The 21306-nt window shown below is 41.8% G+C and overlaps 1 protein-coding gene across 6 annotated transcripts in view; it reads right to left on the reverse strand.

Annotated features, from left to right (window-relative positions):
- Positions 1 to 4636: 4636 nt before the first annotated feature.
- Positions 4637 to 21306, reverse strand: part of PDGFA (platelet derived growth factor subunit A) — a 35579-nt gene continuing 18909 nt past the window's right edge. Inside the window, exons 5-8 of one of the 6 annotated variants that reach the window (XR_003570567.1) lie at positions 20943 to 21069; positions 19199 to 19281; positions 18135 to 18248; positions 14783 to 18023 (exon numbers count right to left, since the gene is read on the reverse strand). Coding sequence is in view for 4 of the 6 variants with exons in the window: in XM_027878185.1 (XP_027733986.1) it covers positions 12938 to 13071; positions 20943 to 21069 (261 nt within the window). In the remaining 2 variants the exon portion in view is untranslated. Of the gene's footprint in view, positions 7347 to 12897; positions 13072 to 14782; positions 18024 to 18134; positions 18249 to 19198; positions 19282 to 20942; positions 21070 to 21306 lie in introns of those variants that run through there. The other 5 variants (XM_027878185.1, XM_027878184.1, XR_003570568.1 and 2 more) reach the window with 5 other exon arrangements.

A 21306-nucleotide genomic window follows, 5' to 3' on the forward strand; every position in this document is an offset into this window, starting at 1 on the left:
CAGAGCACACAAGAGCTCAGGAAAAGCAACTGATGTTGTAAAATGCTGTGTCATGGGCTACCTGATGATGCACTGAATATTCTCTGATCCTCCAGATACATTCCACCCACAGCCCAGGAGCAATCACTGGAAATTGGCCTTTTCCTTGGAGAGGAGACACCTCTGAACAAGATCCTGGGTGAGGGAAGGAGCCTGTTTGCCCTTCGCTGCTTCTGTCCGACAGCAATGGGAAACAACTCCATGCAGGACCAAGAGCCAGCACTGACACTGTTTCAAAGGAGAAATCCAGAGGCCAGCAACAGAGAGGGTTTGGGATGTGTCAGTTCATGTGAGTTTTCAGGAGGAAAGCAGGCAGTTACTGTTTCTGGTGGGTTCTTAACTGTTCAATGGACTGCTCAATGGCATTAAATGGGCCATGCCGTGAAGCTGCCTTGGGCAGTATCAGATCAAGGATACACGCTTTTCTCTTTGTGTTTTTAATACCCACACAAGCATTTAGAGCACAGGCAGTCACTTTAAATAAAACTACAGAGATTGCAAATGCCACAGCTTGCTTATTTACTTACTGTCTCTTAGTCTGCCCAAAATGTGGAAATAATGTTTCCAGAGATGCTGGAATTCATGTGCCTGTTGAGAATCCTGGCTCCTGTCCTGGATGATATTGCATATTCAAGGGATGATTCACTCACTCCTGAGAGGGAGGATGGACTGTACCAGCTGTACCACCTCTCCATGGCTGACTGACAGCCTGGTGATGTTTCCACAAGGAAGCCTCATGCCTCCAGGTTAAGCCAGCAATTATGGAGCAAACGAAAGAGAAGTGAAATGGAGAGATGAATTGTAGAGAGACCAAATAAAAGAGAATTGGAAAGGTCATGCCAAGCCAGACTGACAACAAAATTTTCATTTGTCTCAGCCCAAAATATATAGACAGGATTCTTCATTTCTTTTTTGTGCAAATTAACGATGTCCTTCACCATCTGCAAGGGAGGATTTGGGAGAGACCAGCTCAGCTTTCAGGGTTTTCCCACCCCACTCCTGGTCGAAAGGGTGGTAAAACCTACAGCCAACAGCCCTTGGTTGAAGGCAAGACCCAAAGCTAATACCCTTGACTGCTCCATAAACTGACTTATAAGTTCAAGAAATAGGTTTACCCCTTTCGTACTCTTAATTTTTTTAAGCATTTCATCCCTGCTGGGACAGGAACTGTGTGGGATACGGGGCTGATACCATGCACATTACACACCTCGCCGTAGATTTACCACAGAAGGGCTGGCCAAGGCTTTGAAGGCAGCTGACGGCTCCCAGCTGGCCAGGAACTCACTCGCGTGGCTTCTGCCGCTTCCTAATGGGAACAGGGTGGAAAAGCCAGGCTCAAAGGTTTCCCAGAATGACTAAGAGAAAAAAAATTCCTCCTGCCACTCCTGTGCTAATCAAAGGGGTGTGGAGAAGAAGTTTCGATTCCTTGTGTCCCGCACTGCCAAACGGAAAAAGGATAAATATATATATATATAAATTACACAACCAATTCCTGTATTAAGGAAGAAGGCTTCATGCCATCAAAATCAGTCTCGAAATTAATCTTGCTTGTGATATATGGAAACTGAGCCAGATAGTCCAAGCTCCCTTAAAGCATTTTTCAAACACACCTAATCTGTTTACTCTGAGCTTTTACTGCTGGTGGTACCTGGGACTTCGCCTCTGAGATTTCCAACAGTTTGTGATCTTAACAGGTCAAAGTTTCCAAAGGTGGGGAGAAGAGGCAATCCCTTTCCCTGCCTGTACAAAAGGTATGTGCCTCTGAGCTACCAATTTAGAACCAATGAATCAGAAATAAGTAACATAAAAACTGTCTAACACTGATGTTTACAGAGCACCTCCTCTGAGCAGACAAAAGCGTGTGTCAACAGGGAAACTGCCATGTAGAGCTTGCATGGCAAGCGGCTCAGTGCATCTAAACAGCTTTTGCAGGGATGTTAACACGTTGCTAGGGAAGCAGGAGCCCTTGTGGATAAAGGTGCCCTCCTGCTCCAAGACCCGCTGTCCGTACAATGGGAAAATGGAGCTGCCCCGGCACTCACCGCATTTTGTTTTCCATCTTTGCAGCTTAAAAAAAGGCAGAAAAGGCAGTTCTTCCAGCGACTGATTAATGGTCCTTCTGCAGAAACTGCATTTTGCACATATTTAGAAATCTTGAGCTAGATAACACTTTGACTTGAAATATAAAAGGTTCATTTTTTCTTTTCTGATAGTGTCTGACATTTGTACATTTTAATACATTATTTTTGAAAAAAAGTCTTTTCTAACTTGAAGAACAAAGTGGCCAGGCTGTGGCTCTGGATGCATGTGCAACCTCTGCACGTGTGTGGCCGGTGGGTGCTCTGAGCACGTCGCTAGACCAGCTCTGGGACACGCTGACACATCTCAGACCACCAGGAGAGCCGTCCCAGTCTGGCACCAAGGGGCCCAGGGAACGTGCCCAGCGCAACTCCCATTCCCATGGTGTGTGGTCCCTGGGGTAATCAATGTCATCCCCTGCCCGTGAACCATTCCCCAAATTTTACCTTCCCCAGAATGCTCCATGTGTGTGTGATATGAGATTGGGTTATATTAAGCCCACTGCTCGAAGGACCAGAGACGATGGCTCCCATGGGCACATAGCAACTATGCCACAGAGAGAGTGAAAAATTCAGGGAACAAGTGGCACTGTAATCTATCTTACCTACCCGGAATAGATCTATCTATGTACTGATCTCTATAAACACACCCTTTTCTCCATATGGGTGGGTATATATTTATATGTGCCAGCCTCAAAATACCAGTAAGTTTTTTATTAGCCCCATTTGCAGATGGGGTGATGATGACAGACAAAGTGCTCTGATCCCTCTGGGCTGCTCCTCCTTGGGAGGGGAGAGTTGGGGTCTTCTCTCTCCAGGAGAGGGAAGAGAGGGAGGTGAGTTTTCCCAAATCCCAAATAGCTCCTTGGTGCAGTGATCTTGCTCAGCTCTCGCTTTGAATCACGCTGGCAAATAAACATGAAAGTGAAAACGGTATTGTGAGATAGTTATGCAAGAGCGGGCGGATCCCGGGACTGAGCCATTGTTCCAAACGTTTAATTAACATTATGAAAGCTGATTAAAGGAAAATCTTTAACCTCCAGGGAAATCCCATTTTCCCTCACTTCCCATACCACAGTAATTTTCACAATGTAAGAAGGAAAGTGTTATTTCAAGGCATGATTCATATCAGCTACAACCTGATCTTTGCCACAGCCATGTCCTGCAGCTTAAATAATTGCTAGCAGTGACACCAGACGGGGACACTTCTGAGACAGCATTTTTCCCCCGTTATCCCATGACCTGAATTGCCATCATAATTTCTAGACTTTGTGTCATCCTGGCACGATGACAAGTGTTCACCCACGCTCCAGAACTAAAAGTTAGTTCACAAGGACAGTGATACCTACCCAGACACAGCATCTCAGATACAAAGTGCGAATGACACGCCGCAGTCCGGCATGGTAACAGCAGGGACTGTTTGCTTTGGTCACTGCAGCAAATTCCTTTGAAGGCAGGAAACTGAAGCACCATCTCCAGTGACTCCCTATCTAACCTTGAGAGAATAACTTACCCTTTCTCCTCTTTTGGAAATGAGGATCAAGGCAGTGTTACCTCTCCGGGTACTGTGAACAGTAATGAACATAACTAGGCACTGGAGATGTTTAGGTGGAAATGGCTATTGTAAATTATGTTAGTGGAGAGATTTGTGTTCAGCTGTGGTGGGTCTGTGAGGAAGAACAGCCCCCCAGTACTCAGCTGTGTATGGGTGGCACGTTGCCTCTCTGCTCTCCTAGGACTATTTTAATTATATGTCACAGCCAGCCCATCAGAGACCTAATCCCAGGATCTAATCTTGGAGGCAACAGACAGCTGACTGTCTGCACAGTGTACTCAAGAGAAGCATCCTTGGGGCTGCGGTGGGGGTGATGCACCCACCCCACATGCAGAGCAGGCACCTGCCCAGGGGCAGTCCTGATCATCCACCTGGCCAGGGCACCACCAGCTCCTCGACATCTCTGGCAGGGATGGCACGTGACTGTCATCAGGGAGACACCACGACCCTGGGTCCTCCCCTGGTTAACAAGAGCCTGGCTGGAGGCTGCATCTACAGACACCCAAATCTAATTCTTGAGAACACACATAGCTGCAGTCCTTTCCAAGCACCAGGCTTATATAAATACATACACATATAAATACATGATAAAAATACAGCCTCTGGCAGCAGGAACAGTCTCGTACGCAGATCTTCAATAGTTCTTCCCATCTGTAGATCCTGCAGGATAAAGACATCGTAGAACTTCAGGGACCATTCTGAAAATGGAAATTATTATTTTTTTCCACTGTTGTCTATGTGTACCCGATGCAAAACCTATTTTAATTATCATACAGCAAGATTATACTCACTACTCCAACTATGAAGAATAGGCATCACTTTTGTGCAAATTGAGACATTAGTAAAGTAGCAGCTTTATTTACAGCAAATTCCTCCTTCAAAAAGCACTAGAGGTAAACCAAATTCACACAGTGAATACCAAATGTATGAAATTCTGACTCAATGAAAGGCAGACAGCTGGGTATTCTGATAAAAATGGGCCTTTATTTTTTAATTCTTCTTTTCATTACCTGGATTCTGTGTTTGTCAGAGCAACAAAATACAGTTTCTTTGATATGCGGCAAATCTGAAAACAATCCTGCAAATAGCACAACACAAAAACTCCCACAAAAAAAGGGAAAGCTATAAAATTTGAGAGGCGATGAGGCTTTCAGAAGTGCCAGTTTCCCAGTGCAATGGCTGGAAGGGTGGCCTGGCCTGGCGGCAGTTCAATCATTTTGTAACGAAGGACAAATACTTTCAACATCCTGAGAAAGAGGGCGGGGGGACGGGGGCACGGCTCCCTTGCTTTCCCTCCTCCTGCTATTCTTTCTCCTCCCTCCCCCTACCCCTTGGATTTTCAATAGCTCTTTAGTGTTTCCATCAAAGGCTTTTACCATTCATCCTCCCTTCTGGTGCCTGCCTTCCACCTGTCTATCCATCACAGCCCTAACCCAGGTCCTTTTTTTCCCCCCGGCTTTGCTATTTTTCACGGGGGGGGGGATTTGTTTATAAGCTTCTGTATTACCTAAACTGGAGGGGAAGAGGCTGCTGGGAGAAAAGTGAGAAAGCAGGATTAAGGAGGAATAATTCAGCTCCATTGCATTTCCATCTGAACGGTCATAAAATGTGCAAATCCTGTTCCTGGGAATTTCATGTCAGAGGCCTCCTCTGCCACCGCCCTTCCCGTGCCCCTTCTCTCTTTCCCTCTCACGCAAAAACAAGTGTTGGGAAAGATGCCTGGAACTCCACGGACACCAAAAAGCCACAATGTGTGTGCTGGCAGGGAGGAGGCTCCTACCAGCACGTTTGCAGGGAGACACTCCAGATGTGACCATAAACCACAGACAAGGGGCTGGGAGGCTGCAGGGATTGAATTGGGCAGGACAGCAAGAGCTCCCAACACCCCCAGCTGTAATTAATGGGCCTGGGTAAAACACAAAAATGACCTTTCAGGCTTGTTCGCTCTGTAAGAAAATCATACAGAAATATGTGATTCAGACCCCAGCAGCTTGAAGAGTTTCTATCTCCTTTTTAGCTCATCACCATCACAAGGCACCAAAATAGACACAGGCCAGCTTTCCAGAACCCAGAGATCCACCAAAAATCCACCTGTCATCAAACTGTGAGGCAGAAGAAGGACCACTGCTGTATACAGGTCAATGCAGATTTGTCATTGATTTAAGCAGAGGCCAGCGTGGCTGGATGTGGCCTCTGTGCACACTTGCTACCTGGCCAAACACTCTGAGAACAGCAAGCAGTGTTAAAATAGGAGAAGGCCCCTAACCTGCTCCCAACCCTAGTGAGCCCACAAACGTTTTCTTGGTGGAAATCCATGTAATATCTGCTGGACCTGGCAACAGCTGGCAGTTTTCTTCCACTTATGGACAAATCCCAGAGATACTGAGGATCACCCAACAGGTAGCACATGTCAAAATAAGTTCCTTTGATTGATAGTTATTTATTATTTTTAAATAAAATGAGAATAGATTGAGTGGGTTGCCCATCAGCAGCTCAGTTCTTTGTTTGGCAACTTCTTGGACAGTTTGACCATACATATGACAACACAAAACAAATTCCACTCGCTTGCAGTAGCAGTTGGCTATAAATTCAGTCCATTGATGATTTATAGTTCTAGCAGCAGTGGGATATATGAAATGAGAAGCCCTTTCATCCTTAAAGTGTTCTGCAGTCTAGTGGGGATGATGAAAGCCATTGTTCCTAAGGCCAGAGGAGAGCAGGAGTTCATCCAGCCGGTCCAGCTGTGGTTGGAGGAGGTGTGCAAACCGCATCCAAAGACGAGAGGAGGCCTAGAGAAACAGCAACTCTTGGTTTTGCAGAACAGCCAAAGAGAAATCCTTAATGATGCTATCCTTGCTTTGCAGGCTGGAGGGGAGCAGTATTTCCATCAACTAAATGATCTCAACTCCTTGGCTTCCCTGAGGGCACTACAACAGGACAGACTGTGATCGCTCACCAGAGTCGCTCTCAGATGTTTGTGTTCTTCCCACCCACCAGCAGCCTCGAACCTGAGCATGTCTTTGGCACAGCAGGTGGTATCCTTAATCCTGTGGAGGGCCAGCCCCAAGCAAAGATTAGCAGAAGAATTTGTTTTCATTAAAATCCAACCCACCATTACCATCCTCTCTGACGGTTTGGGTTTAAAATGCGCATGTCCAGCTATTCTAGCAGCTCTGTTTCTGCAGGGAAAGGGCAGTTCAGCAACCTGCCTCTTCACTTTCTACTGGCTTTCCTTTAATCAACAAGTAAATAAGGCAGACACAGTGAGGAATATTAAAAACACCTACTCCTGGAGAATTCTGTCAGCAAGATCAGTGAAACTGGGATTTTGCCCTCATTATGTTTCTTCTGTCCATGGAACTGGTCTGATTTTCCTCCCAGTGAAATTTTTTTTATGGAAAAAAACCCCAGAAACAACAAAAGGGAAAGACACATACAAATAAACACTAATAAGTGCAGGAAAAAATATAAAACTTAGCACCATGCACTCCCCTCATTATTAGACAAAGGTTGGGAAGGGTTCAGAAGTGTAAAACGCTCATGTGAATTATGAGATTACTGCTCAGTTTTCTTTCAAGTCGTGGGCTGGAAACAGATGGTGGCTGTAGCATTTATGACGGCACAACATGTTACTGCAAGCCTAGCCATCTCTCTCTCTCCTCTCAAAAATGCAGCTGCAAGGAAAGTTGTGGAAAATCACATTAATAGTCTCTTCCACCACACAGTTTTCCAGCCCTTCATCCCTGGCCAGCACATGGACAGAGCCATCTTGTATCCTAGCAAGAATACTCTTCTAATCCCTGTCCTGAATAGTTACCACTGACTGGCTTATTTAACAGCTAGTTAAAATGTGAGGTTTGTCAGCATCGTAAAAAAGCCTCCAGAAAGCAGGTCCTTAAGGTCAGAGCAGATGTCATGTGACCCCAGGCGCTCCCCCTGGGAAACGCTCAGAAAGAAGTGATCAGACTGTCCCTCAGCTGTTTATTATTTAAACATCCAGTTCAGGCCAAGCAAGTTGATTTACAGAAAAGCAGAAAGACACATACAACACTTGCAAAAGCATCTTTGAGACTCAGGAGTCCAAATCTCACTTTTCAAGCAAGAATAGAAACTTTCACAAGGGCAAAGGCCTCTGGATTTTTAGCGAGACAGCCTTCCAGTGACCACATGTTTAGAAGTATCTGGGCCCCTGAAGATACAAAGAGCAACTAACCCCATAGTTAAATATCTTGCCTGCACACAGGGAAAAAATGTTCAAGCTTCACTGCCCATGTGCTTCAGTCCAGATGGAAATGCTCTGCCACCTAAAATATGTTCATACATAAAGCAAAGCTATCCTTACAGTCTGAGTGAAATACAGGAGCTGGCAGGTGGACACATCCCCCATGGTGGAGAACACAAGGTAACCAGCATGTGTGCAATAACTGCATGTGACAGAGGTGCACCCAGCTCCAGGTGCTGCTGACTTGGGGACAGCACGTCTGGACTTGAAACCATGAGCTGAGCCTGGGGCACAACCCCCCAGCTCTCGAGGCACCATCGAGGGGCCTCCTTACACCATGGAGCTCTTCAGACAGTAGAAAACTGTTACCTGTTATCCTTAGGATTTCTGTATGCTTTACAAATGTTAAATATCCCCGTACCACAACACCTCTGACAGCATTAACTCACTAACAGTAAATCCAGTAGCTGGGGATTCCAAAATCAGGATTTTGGAATTACTGTTCATTTCAGTTAATTAGGACTCTGCCAAATAATAATTTTCCAGACGAGTGTCACCAGAAAATCTGAGTGTCCATTTTGCTGACCTCACTACCTGACTGGGAACATCAGAATCAACTTTACACGTTCACCCTTAGTCACCCAAATTTGTCTTCCTGCCACCCTGCTCACTGCCAGCCATACACAGGGCAGCACTTCTGCCCTCTGGGGTGTAGAACAGAGCAACTGAAAACAACATAGACTTTTACCATTCCCTTTATCACTTTTAACAGCTAGACCAGGAAGTTGCTGCAGAAATTCAATAGTGTACACACTTGAAACTCTAAATAGCCTTTTTCCAGAGATAGACTCTATCCAGGTGATATGACCATACATATCCACTGCATATCTGTCATAACTGCAAAAGCCCTCAGACCTTTCCTCCAAGATAGAGAAGGTGCCATTTTATTTTTCTTTTGGAAACCTCATCCTGCAGAATTCATTAGTATCCTATGTAACAATGTACTTCCTGTAAGTAATGAGCCATAAAGTGTATTAGAAGTTTCCACTTCTGGTTTTATCTTTTCCTGATCTAGCCTGAAAATTCTTTTGAAGTTCCTCAAAGTGTTCTTCATGTATGCTTGTTTTAGGAAATACCAGATCACTATGGGCAAACTTCTCCTTAATTAAGTGAGATAAAGGAATCAAGATGATATGATCTACTTAATTTCCCACCTTTTTAAGGTCCTATTTTAAGATCGTTTTCTCACTTAAAAAAAGGAACATGCTAAAGAAAATAAGGCAGGAATATACCTCAAGAGGCCCAGAGAGGGCAAGCATTGCTATGGGCTCTCCAGTGTAGCTGAGCTTGCTGGTAGGAAACCACTGAATATTTAAAGTTTTACCTTGTTACTATGGAATGGTTTACTGAAAGGTTTCAGACCCTTCTGAAACAGCATCAGTCAAGGCATGCGAGGAAAAGACTAAACTACACTGTGTTAGCACAGTGGGCTCTTCAGGGGCTCAGCTTAGGAAGCCAGCTCAGATCACGCCTAACTTTAACCACGAGTAACTTCAAAGAAACATCTCATGTCTCAAGTTCAGCTTTCCACTGTCTCTCTTGATGAATCACCATGAAGGGTATGCAGGGAGCTAATGGGAAACATTTGCACTTGCTAACCCCAGCTGCAAGGTCCTGAAACCCCTATTAGCCACGCAGGCATAGCCTAACCATTTTGGATGGGCCAGCAGCCTCTTCACAGCACATGGATACAAGTTTGGACCAACTTCAGTTCCGAGTGTGTGAGCACAGAGCCCTCAGCCCACTTCCTTGAAGTGCTGGAGCATCTCTCCCTCCTTCTCTGGCCTCACACAGCCAACACAGCTGGGAAAGAGACTCAGCAACAGCAGAACAGGGCCCATAGCACAAAATCTGGCCACTTGAAACTTCCCCGGTCTTCAGTTTAAACCAGCACCACCTTTATACAGAAAACACATCTAAAGCCAAAGTGCTAAGGAAAAGATGATGCAGTAAAGGGAACTCCCCACCTGAACAGCCAGGCTGTTCCAGCAGAGAATGGGGCACTTGAAAAGTCACTGCTGGGAAGCACCCCAAACAACAAAAAACAAACCTAAGGTTTGAGTGCTGCTACCTAGAGATGGAAGGCATGGTCACATCATTGGGTTGAAATCAGTCTCTTCTTCAGAACAGAGACATTCTGAAGGCAACAAGGGTTTCCTGAAAGTCACATAGGAACGAATTAAAATTGGATGCCAAATCCCTTTAACTGCTGAAAAAATCACAGCTAGGGATGCCCAGCAAGTCTGGAGGGGTTCTTCATACTTCACTGAGGTCTAAAAATTTGAGTTCATCCCCAAGGGGAGCTGAGGCCGCTCAGCACTTCACCCACAGGCCCTCTGCGAACAGTCTTTTTTCTTGTGGTCAAATGGGGGCTATCTTGAATTTATGTCTTACTTCTCCCCTTGTGAGCAAACAAAACAATTTCTATGAGTAATTCCACCCACTAATTGCCAAGGAAAAGTCTGGTAAGAAATGCTCTGCATTTTTGACAGGTCAGAGGCTTCCCTAAACAAAGTGGCTGTTTTATGTTTGCTAACAGCACATGTTCACATCCGGGGACTTTGGTGAATTCCAGTGTGGACGAGTCTCTGTGGGAAATTGCTTTTCCCTGCTTTCTTGTTTTAACTCCTCCAGGAAATGAGTCTATTTTTATAACACTAAACAGCAAAATACGAAACCATTATCTGCTTTGTGGCAAGAGTTTCGGGTCAATTCTCAGGTAACTGTCACCTCCAGTGAAGTCAATGGAGTTCTATCTATTTATGCGAGTTAGTGATCTGACCAATTATGTAATGGGTTGATCAGTTACTAGAACACAGGGCTACCATGAGCCTAAGGAGTGTCTCATTTTCATGCGTCTCAAAGTTCATCCAAGCCCTGATGTGTTGATGATAAGTGAAGTATTTCAGTATTATGGTCTGTAAAGATGATAATTAACTGCCGAGAGATTTAAGCATGAGCATTCTCCATGAATATCTACTTTGTCACTGAACGATCACTATAAGTAGTCTCTTTTTTGGATTCTTTCTTCACCTGCCAAATAATCCAGGGTGGGATTTTCAGTAGTGTTTAAATTGCTTTTCTTCTATTTATTTGTGATTTGCTTTCCAGAATCAGGAGGTTTTCAAAATCCCCAGGGGATTTCAAGCACTAAGAGCTTAAGTGCATCACTGAGCGCTTTTGCTTTTTGCACCCCGATCTTATCAACCACCCTCAGTTTCTAAGATGGACAGTTAAACAAATTGCCTTCATTTTGCAAGATCAAAGACAGTATATAGAGGCCAAAAAACTAAGTCTGATCTGAAGATGAGCATGTAACACTTGTTACAAACTTGGCTCCTTATTTCCTTGTTTGAGGGACCACTCCAGCCCTCATAAGTGAATTTCCTTTCTTTTGAAGCACACAGGTGAGTCTTTCTTTGTGTATTTTTATCTAAGTTCCTGGAAGACAACCAGCACATACAAGTATCGGTCCAAACGGAAATTCTGAGTTACTCAAAATTCAAACCAAGTCATATTTGATAGCCTGCTAATGAGTCAAATATAATGGTGATTGGATTCCCCTCTGAAGAAGAAGTTACCAGTGGAAAAATGTGACACTGAAACTTTCAGTGACAGAAATTCTGCCACCAGGACCTTGCCAGAATTTCATCTATTGATTATGAACAAGGCCAAGAGTTAGCACTTCCTTACTTTCAGGCTGGGAACTAGGTATTCGTGACTTTAAACCTATTTGGAAAGCTCACCAAACGTCACTCGAGACTAACATAGAGAAAACAAACTTAGAGACAATATCTAAGGAAAACAGAACCTAACCTATGACTTGTTCTTTGATTTACAACTCTGATTGCAGGCCCCACCTCACAGTCATATGCCATGATAATAGGCAGCAGTTCAACAAGAACCAGCAGTAACTTTTTACATGTTGTAGTGATTCTGAGCTACTTCAGCACATACTTCAGCCTGATGCAGCAAATATTTAGAATGACTAAAGGGACAGGTGTCACGCCACAACTGCAAAAAGAATGACTGAGTTTTTGATCTTGTTTATTCTACCTTCTCATCAATTCTTTTCCCTAAACTAAAAGTTGCCAAATTTCACCTGAAATTTGCTCCCATTAATTTTTTCCCATCTCAAATTTGTCTGTTATCAGGTGCAACTGTGAGTTTTCAAATTATATTCTCTGAGGTACCCAAACAGATAATCCTAAGTGGGCTCCCTGGCATTAGTGACTGCAGTCCTGAATCCACCCGTGCCAAGAAAGTATTTTCCCCAAAATTAACAAGTCTGCAGTTCAAAATGGCAGCTTCCATGGGAGCAGAAGAGAGTGGAACTCTCCCAGTTGTCTTCCTAGTTGTACGTACTACCCTGGGTACTTCATCTTTAGGGTTGCTTAAAACATATGTCAACTCTCTACGAGCATGAAGACCCCCATCCCACAACTGGGATCCTGTGTCAGGAAGGCACATCCTACTTAAAAAAATAAGAAAGCATCAACTCTGCTCCATTTATCTGAGGTCAGCGGGATGTTTGTCCAAAGCTAGGAGCATGCTTAGTTCGAAGAGCAAACAGAGGCATCTCCTAAAGTGCTTTTCCACGTTAGGGTCTGGGAAAAAAAAAATGTAAGATTGCGCCTGTGATAAAAACAGTTCCCTTAGGAAATGTTACCCACACCATAAAAGGAAGGAATGAAAATTGTCTACTGAATTTTTGTAAATTCCCATAAAATCTGAGTCTTGTTCTATGTGCATAATTTTCACTGTAAGTCACGAAAGGCTGACTCCTTTGAGAAGAAGGAAATGACTAGCTCATGGTAGGATAAAAGGCTGCTTAATTGCATGGGCAGAAAGATGGATTTTCATCAATCACTACGTTCTCTGACGATATGGCAGTGGCTTTTGATCATGTATCCAATGCACAATAATTAGGCAAAATGACTTACCCTCAATCTTTTCAGTATTTACATCTAAGGGTGCAAGGATTCATCCTTGGAAAGGGAAGATGGTCGTGTGATTTAGGGCACTGGATGAGCACTCAGATCTGAGTCCTATCCTTGGTTCTGCCACAGCTTTGCTGTATGACCTTGCACAGTCTTTTCTCCATGCCTCGGTCTCGCCTAAAATGGGATAACAATAGTTCTTTATTTCAGAGATATGAATACAAACCAGCTCAAGGCTGTGCCGCAGAGATGCTACAGCGAAGAGCAGCACAGAAAAGCTCAGACATGGAATAATGCCTTGCTATTAAAATGTGGGAACACAGACAGCAATTAAATCGAATAATAAATACAAAACGTAGGGTGATTTTTGAGGAATGCAGCACTGATAGGCTTTTCTCTGTTACCTGATATTAAAGGAAATTTAAGTGGGATTCTTATGAGTTTACCTGAGATCTGCTAGTACTACAAGCTGTGTATTAGAAACACCAAGAAAATTATTTCATTGAAAACCTCATATGGTGTCTGCTTTAAAGCAACCGTCATTTCCAGCCCAAGACAGGGTCAGATAACTATTCACAGTAAGCTTTTCAAAGTTATGGAAGGGGCCTACAAACATGATTTCCTTCACTTTACAGTAAAATAAGAGCATGCAAATCTGAGGTAGCTTTGAAACTTCAAAATAAAATTTGAAACTTTTAAATTACATCATAAATGGGGCCACTGGTCCTAATTAAACTGTCAGATCTCTGGTATAGTTTCATTGCCATTATTCCAGAGTCACACTTGCTGGGATTGGACAGAGCTTTAGCAGAGTCTTCAGCAATGGGTGTTTTTCCAAATGCAAAGCTGAATGTTTTTCTCTCCACAAACACGTCTATACAACAGCATTTGTCTTTCATGTGGGGGGAGTGGTCAGTTATGGGCCTGCTGGTTTGGGATGCAAGATCTCAGGGCACACAGATAAAGCGTTTGATTTGGGGGCAAACAGATCAAAGGCTGTTCTGTCAGGCAGGAGAAAAGAGAGATGAGACACATCTTAGGAAGGGAAAATAATTTGAGAGACGGAAACAAAGGGATGGGAAAGTCAGGCAGAGAATAACTGGAAAAGAGACCACAGAAAGGCAACATGGACCTGAGAAGGATTGGCAAGAGAACCTCACAGCTGGAATGCTGAAGCCCACTGGAGGGAGGAGACCCACAGATGCTGTTCCAAGCAGACTAAAAAAAAACTAAGCCCAAAGGGAAAGTGGTGGAGCTGCCTAGGAACCTCCAGGGTTGGAGAGGAGCAACTGCCTGTAGTTACTGTGCACTGTCTAATAAAGCAGATGCCAGGGAGGGCAGAGGAGAGGAAAAAAGGAAAGAAAACTGGACGTGATCATTGATTTCACTCAATAAATGCAATTGCTGCAAGGTCTGGAAAGATGAAGCACAGAATTAAACATAATGCATTGACTGGAGAATCAGTGATCATGCACCATATTTTAACAACTGAGATTGGTTTGGGGCAGTCCTCTCTCTGTATTTTCTGTTCAGACAAGACCTCAAAAAACAATATAATCAGATCAACAAGTTCTGAATCCCTGGACAGAGGAAGTGGCTGCACAGTGTGAAACAGAAATACATTTTATCCCCAAATCACTACCTACAATGTGGAAGGACAAAACCAATGAGGTGTTACAGCACTGCATGGAAGCACGACTTATGACAACTATCATCCTCAACTCCATTAAGCCCCCTACTAGCCCCCCACCCCACACATAATAGAACTGTCAGATACCTCGTGGTTCCAACTGCTCACACCCTTCCCTGTAACACTCCAAATGCAGCACATTACAAGTCCAGAGGGAGTCCACCTCCAGCAAACAGCAGAAGAAGATAGGACACGGCATTCACAAATGCACAGAGAACTGTTTAATTTACAGTCACAATGGTGAAACAAACCATTTCAGAGCTTGGACATTCAAAGTTAAGTCTGACACTCATTCTTATATTCACTTATTGTGCTTAAGTATTAGAGAACACAGGATTACATTAACCATACACAACAACCTGGGATCCCTGCGGGACCGAGGAGTGGAAGGGATGAGCAAGAATGAGGGACCAGCCCCTCAAGTGGTGTAAGCTGGTACAGCTCCATTGCAGGCAATGGAGTGATGGTGATTTACACCAGCTGAGGATATGGCCCTTGAAATGTCCAACTTAACTTTGAATTAACGTCTCCCGTGTCACAACCTTAAACGTTACTCTCCCTTCTGGTTGTATCTGCCACTCCGAAAGACTAACCCCACAGCCTGCAACGTCGGGTAGGGTGGTGGGTAAGATCTCAGCTGGACTACAGGAAGTGGTGCTCATGTCGTGACACTACTCCTCGTAATTCATAAAAGCATGGACTGGATCCTCATCTGATGTAAATTAGCTTAGGGGCAGCTGAAGTCAGAAACGTTTGCCAATTTTTATAGTAGCTGAGAATATAGCCCTGAGATTTTTGTGTTTTCTGTCACATGCTGTGTGAACACTGTGCTTGAGAACAGAGACTCGTGTGCGTTTCATTCCCCGTAACAAAATTAACTCGAGACCACAAGTCTCAAACAAACGACTACTGGAAGGGACTCCATTCAGTCTTCATTCTCCCCTGGTTTGCTGAATTTGGCATAACACATTTATTTGCTGGCACCAACAAAACACGTGCCCCTCGGCTGGCTTTGTTTGCAAGACTTTACTCTAAGGCCAGACTCCCTCGTGATGTAAATGAGCAGAGCTCCAGGATGCTCCATGGAGTCACTCCAGGGGAGCTGGCCCACAGATCCCAACACAGCCTTCTTATGCCAGTGCAACCACAGGACTCTCAGAGAGTTGTTTTTCAAATTATTCCACTTAAGTGACTTTGACATCCTTTCATCACCTGCGCAGTGTCTGAGTGGGTCACATGATGCTTTTCATTTACATGATTTTAATGGATATATGTTTGGTTTTTTTTTCTTTTTCATTAGATATCTTTTAGACAAAAAAGGAACGGAGCAACATTATTGGCATCCCACTGAAACATAAATATATAAATTACATTTTATACACTTTTTTAAACGCAGACACATACATTCATGTGCATAACATTGTGAACAGTACACTTAGTGGAAAACAAGCACAGACAATCTTAGTTAAATGTATTTCCAGTTTTGGTGCTCAACAAATACACTGGGAAAATGATCACAAAATAGAACGGTGACTAACTCTATCTCTGCATTAGCATCTGAAGCCAATAATGCCTGTTAGCTAACATTGCTTTGTTTGGTGAAATTCGACATAGCTACAGGAACAGGAGGGGAATGTTTGAACTATATTTAGAGAAGTGGAAAGGTTAAAAATCTTGCTCTCTTTTGTTGTTTTAAGGTTCTGCAGTTCATTCACATTAGAAGACATTTTTGAGTGGAAAAACTGTCTTCAAGACAAACTTTTTTGTTGTTCCAAACTAAGAAAACTCTTTCATCTCTTTGTAGATGTTTCACAACAAAAGAATCCAGTAGTTCATTTTACATATCCAATGTGATAATCCAAATAAAACAAACGGTACATAATCCAAACTACTGGGGTGGGGCAGTGATTTTGGCCAAGTGAGTAGCCATGTCATATCTGGCACAGCCCTAAATTTCCAAAGCAATACAGAAGGATTTAGCCATGTGGCTCCCACTGCAATCCAAGGGGAACTGAACATTTAATCCTTTGGCACTTCGAAAAAACAGGAGCTGCTGCCAGAGTATTTTATCTGCCCTGCTATAGTTAAAATAGATTTTGATGTTATTTGGGCTATTCTACTACAAAAATATGACCACAAAATGCTTTTTTTTTCTTTTTTCTTTTTTTTTTTTTTTTTTTTTGGTTCAAGAAAACATAGCAGGCTTTCTCAGGTATATAAAACTGTTAATTTTTAGATAAAAATACAAACTTCACCTTTACAAAAACACATATTTCTGTTGAATACACATAAAGCATAACATTTTACCAAAAATAAAGAATTTTAGGTTTTGTTCAAATATTTGCAGCAAGGTAGTTCCCATGCCACCATGACATTATACAATGCAAATACAAGAATTTGTACATTTCACACAGCTCCAACATGTGAAATAAAAGTATCTGTATACTGATAAGAATGACAATTGCTAACACAATATCACTAGTAGGCAACTGGCATAAGTCTTAAAGGAAAAAAAAAAAAAAAAGATTTTTGCATGGATAGCCTATGATTTGTTTACGCACATCTCTCTTTTTTTTTTTCTCTTTTTTTTCTTTTATGTAATGCTTTAAATTACGGGGGAGGTTGGGGAACATAAACCAAGAAACGTCTAGAAAATTATGCATAGGTATACCATTTTTATTTTAATACATCTCATTAGTTTGCATCCCACTAGGAGAAATACCATAATGTTTTGTGTTCTGCTTATTGTTATACCAGTCTTTTATATGTGTTATTGGCAAATGTAGTCCGAGAGATAATAAAAAGCTAGGCAAAAGAGTAAAAAGAAAACTTAATAATCACTTTATGGTGTAAAAAAAAAAAAAAAAATCCACTTAAGGCTCCCCAGAAGGTTTTTTTTTGTATAGACTTTTAAAACACCACCAAGCAAGGATGTATTGTTCTATAGTGTTTGCGTGGCATTTGATCATTTCATACATTCCTGCTTTTTTTGTGCCTGAAGTCCACCAGTGTCCATCCATCTTCATCAAGAACGCAGGCACATTTCTTGACGTAAAGCACCGTTGACTGCTCTGACAGAAATCCACTATTCACTTAGATTTTTGTCATGTTTTTGAGTACTTTTGGTATCCTCCATTCATTCAACTGTCTTTTTTTCTTTTCTGTTTTTCTTTCTTTCATTTTTTTTTCTTTTTTGGACAGGGAAGCTTCCTATTGTTTCACAGAGTGCTACAATACTTGCTTTGATGTCACATTAAACAAATGTACATTGTCTCTTTGTTCTCATTAAGTGTTCTTTTGAGCCAGTTTTTTCACACAGGAGAACAAATAAAGTATACAGTCAATAAGCACCATACATAGTAGGTTCAGGAATGTAACAAACCATGTACATCCATGTCCCAGAGAGAAGTTTTTTTTCTAGCTTATTTTCACCTTACATCTGTAGGAGAGAAAAAAGATACAATAACTCTATGATTAGAATCAAAGGTCCTGTCCTCGAAGTAGATGACTTAAAAAAAAAAAAAACTGTTCTGCATGAAGAGTCACTAACCTGGGACAAGAAGTTCTAAATGCTGTTTTGATTGAGTCTACATGCTCACTTTTAAAGTTGAATTTTAGAAAATCTTTGCTTCTATCATACTACTCCCAATAAATACCTGTTAATCTGAAACAGGATATCAAGTTTAGCATTTTTTAGCAACGATACATCAGTATAAACGAAAACTGCCATTGGGAGTTCATGTGCAAAAACAGGGGCTTGAAATTAAATTCACCATCATCCAGGCGTTAGGCACATACACTGAAAAATCCAAATCATTCCCACTCCAAATACTAGAATCAGTTGCAAGTGCTGCAGTTTACATACTTTCAAGTCATTTAGAAAAGGGAAATTCCATATTTAATTTGGAATGTGTATCGCCATCATCACACACTGCTAATATGTTGGCCAAAGGATTTCAGTCATTTTTGCACTGAGAGGGTGTTAGTTTTTCACTACACTGAAAACCTCATGAATTTTGATGACTGTCATCATCCTACTGAGACTGAACAGACCAAAAAAAAAAAAAAGTCTTAATTTTCTGGTGTAAATAACAGCATCTTCCTTGCCAGGTAGGCAGATTATCAGATGCATGAACAATCAATCCCAGTTCATGCCAGAACAGGGGTTTGATGGCCACACATGTAATAGTATTTGCTGTATGTACACTCAATGTTTTACAGCCAAGGACTGGGAACACGACAATTTGTAACCTGGTAATTCATTCATGCATTATTATGGGATGCTTTGACCTCAGAAATCAATAATAATGAAACACAAGCAGAGGCAATGGAACTTGAGATTTCAGAAGCTGAAGTATTAGCACCCTCCAATAAAAAAGAAACGAAAAAGGCAAGAAAAGGAAGTAGCTAAAGAATGTAAGATGCTGATGGTGATGTGGAGCTTAAAGGGAAAATACCAGCAGGTAGAATTATCAAAGCCAATCAAATCTAATCTCTTTGCAGCCTTGAGGTAGCAAGTGTCAAGATTTTGAACAGTGATTAAGTTGAAGTGATGGTATTTGATTAAGTTTTCCAGTACTTGTGCTATTAGGGTGTTCAGCATATAGGTCCTACCTGAATATCAAATAGTTCCAGTAGGTTTTATGTTGGTTTTAACTTTTTTCGTTTCCGTTTTTTACCTGATTCCCTAGGCCTTCCTGTTAACATAAGGGCAGGGCTGGTAAAAAGCCCTAAGGTAACGCATTTCGTTGAACACTGAAGTAACAAATACTCAAACGGTTTACATTTCAAAGAAATCTCATTATCCTTTGCATTAAAGTAATAACTTTATAACGTCTGATTTGACATTCCGTTTATGAAGTAATTATACAAAAGGAAAGAAATAATAAACGAAGTTGGCATTGCACACGTCATTTCCAAGATCCAGCTATAATTACTGTTACCATGCAGTACTCAACATTTGCTTTCAGCTCTGGAGTTAAGCTATTTTCAGCTCACCATCCACTTGCTGGTGCAAGTTTTGTTCCTATCAGTAATTAAATCCTAGAAATCTATACATTTTCCATGACAATTCTACCCCACTTTTTTAACACATATCAGAAAGAAAAATTTTCATCTTAAAATCTTAACTCCTCATTCTTTGGCAATTAAAGACAATTTGGAAAAGTGGAACTGATCAAATGAAACTTTTTTTTTCCCAAATAGAAGACACAGAAAATATATCAAACCATACAGACATTAAGAACAACCACTTTAAATGTGGTTTTATCTACTCATAACTCCACATAGTTTCACCTAAACACTCAGCTCAGATTATAAATTGGAGTCCAATAAAATCACAGTAGAGGTCTAACTTCGCTTTTATATAAATTCTAATTCTTCTGCTCTGTTCATAGCAACTGAAGTTTACATTTGCTTGGACCAGGTTTACATCTCCATGCTGAGACAGTACAGAAAGCCCTTCCTTGCCCAGCCACCTACAAAATCCATCACCTTTGGGCAGCTTTCCTCCTATATTTACCTGCTCTTCACTGACTCCTAATTTTGGGCTGGGTCTACTGCACCCTTAAATTTCCTGCAGAGGTGCAACGCAAATTTTGGAGTTCGCCTTCAACCAGTATTAGGAGAAAGGCAGATGTCCTTTCTACTGTAGTGGGGGTTCCTTAATATGTGTGTCAAGCTCTGCATGGATTGCACCCCAGTAAGAAGATGTGAGCTAAGATTTTAGGTTATGATTTTAGATCAATTTAGAATGATTTTATGAAAGCCAGATTGAAAGTAAATATTTTCCCCGAGAATCTTTCCCCATTGTAATTTAAATGTTGTCCCGACAAGGCAAATTTAGGTTTAATGCGACAAACTGACAAATTCTTGACCACCCATGCGTAAAAAAAACAACAGGAATGGGTAATGTTGATACAAAACTAACTCCTTACCCTTGAATACTGAATTTATTCTGAAGTGCTTTACATTAACTTCATTAATACTTTCCCCAAGGTCAAGTAAATCTCAGCCTTAGCCCTGTCTCCACAAAGTCTAAAGAAATTAGGCAACAGAGCTCACCAATAAGCTGCAACATGACAACCTTTAACTTAGAGAAGCAAGACCTGAATACTACTGAGCATTTACATTTATTTAAAGGCTAACCTAGTGAGAATTGATACATTTTAGACTTGAAAACCAAACTCCTTACATAACACAAACCGCCCCTAATTTTGCATCCTCAACACAGGGAGAAGTAGCTGGGAGCTTCTTTACTGAGTTCACTGGAAGCAACACTTGCTTTGCATTCTTTACTAATATAAAAATAAGGTCCATATGAAATCAGCATTAATGCAAAAATAAAAGGAAAACATACCAGTTTCTTCTTCTCTATAATCTGAATTAGTATTTGATGATGTACAGGTGCATTCCATATGCTCTTCTAATCTCACCAGAACTTCTTTTAATTTTGGCTTTTTTCTAACATATTCCACTTTTGCCACCTATAAAATACGATGAGGTACGTACTGAGACACATTAACATGGTTATAGTTCAGAACTGAAGACAGATAACTATATACCTCTGTTTTTAATGTAGCCAAACCCATACAAAACGTTAGCATACTAATCATCCTTTATCTTAATTGTGCATCGTGTAACTATTTATTGCACAGACTATTTGTTTACTCAAGTTCAGCAGTTTGAAACCATTTTCTTTTCCCCCAAGAGATAAAACAATT

The sequence above is a fragment of the Empidonax traillii genome, unplaced genomic scaffold, assembly GCF_003031625.1.
Source record: "Empidonax traillii isolate 1590-97213 ecotype Southwest subspecies unplaced genomic scaffold, ASM303162v1 scaffold39:size2480183, whole genome shotgun sequence".
NCBI lineage: Eukaryota > Metazoa > Chordata > Aves > Passeriformes > Tyrannidae > Empidonax > Empidonax traillii.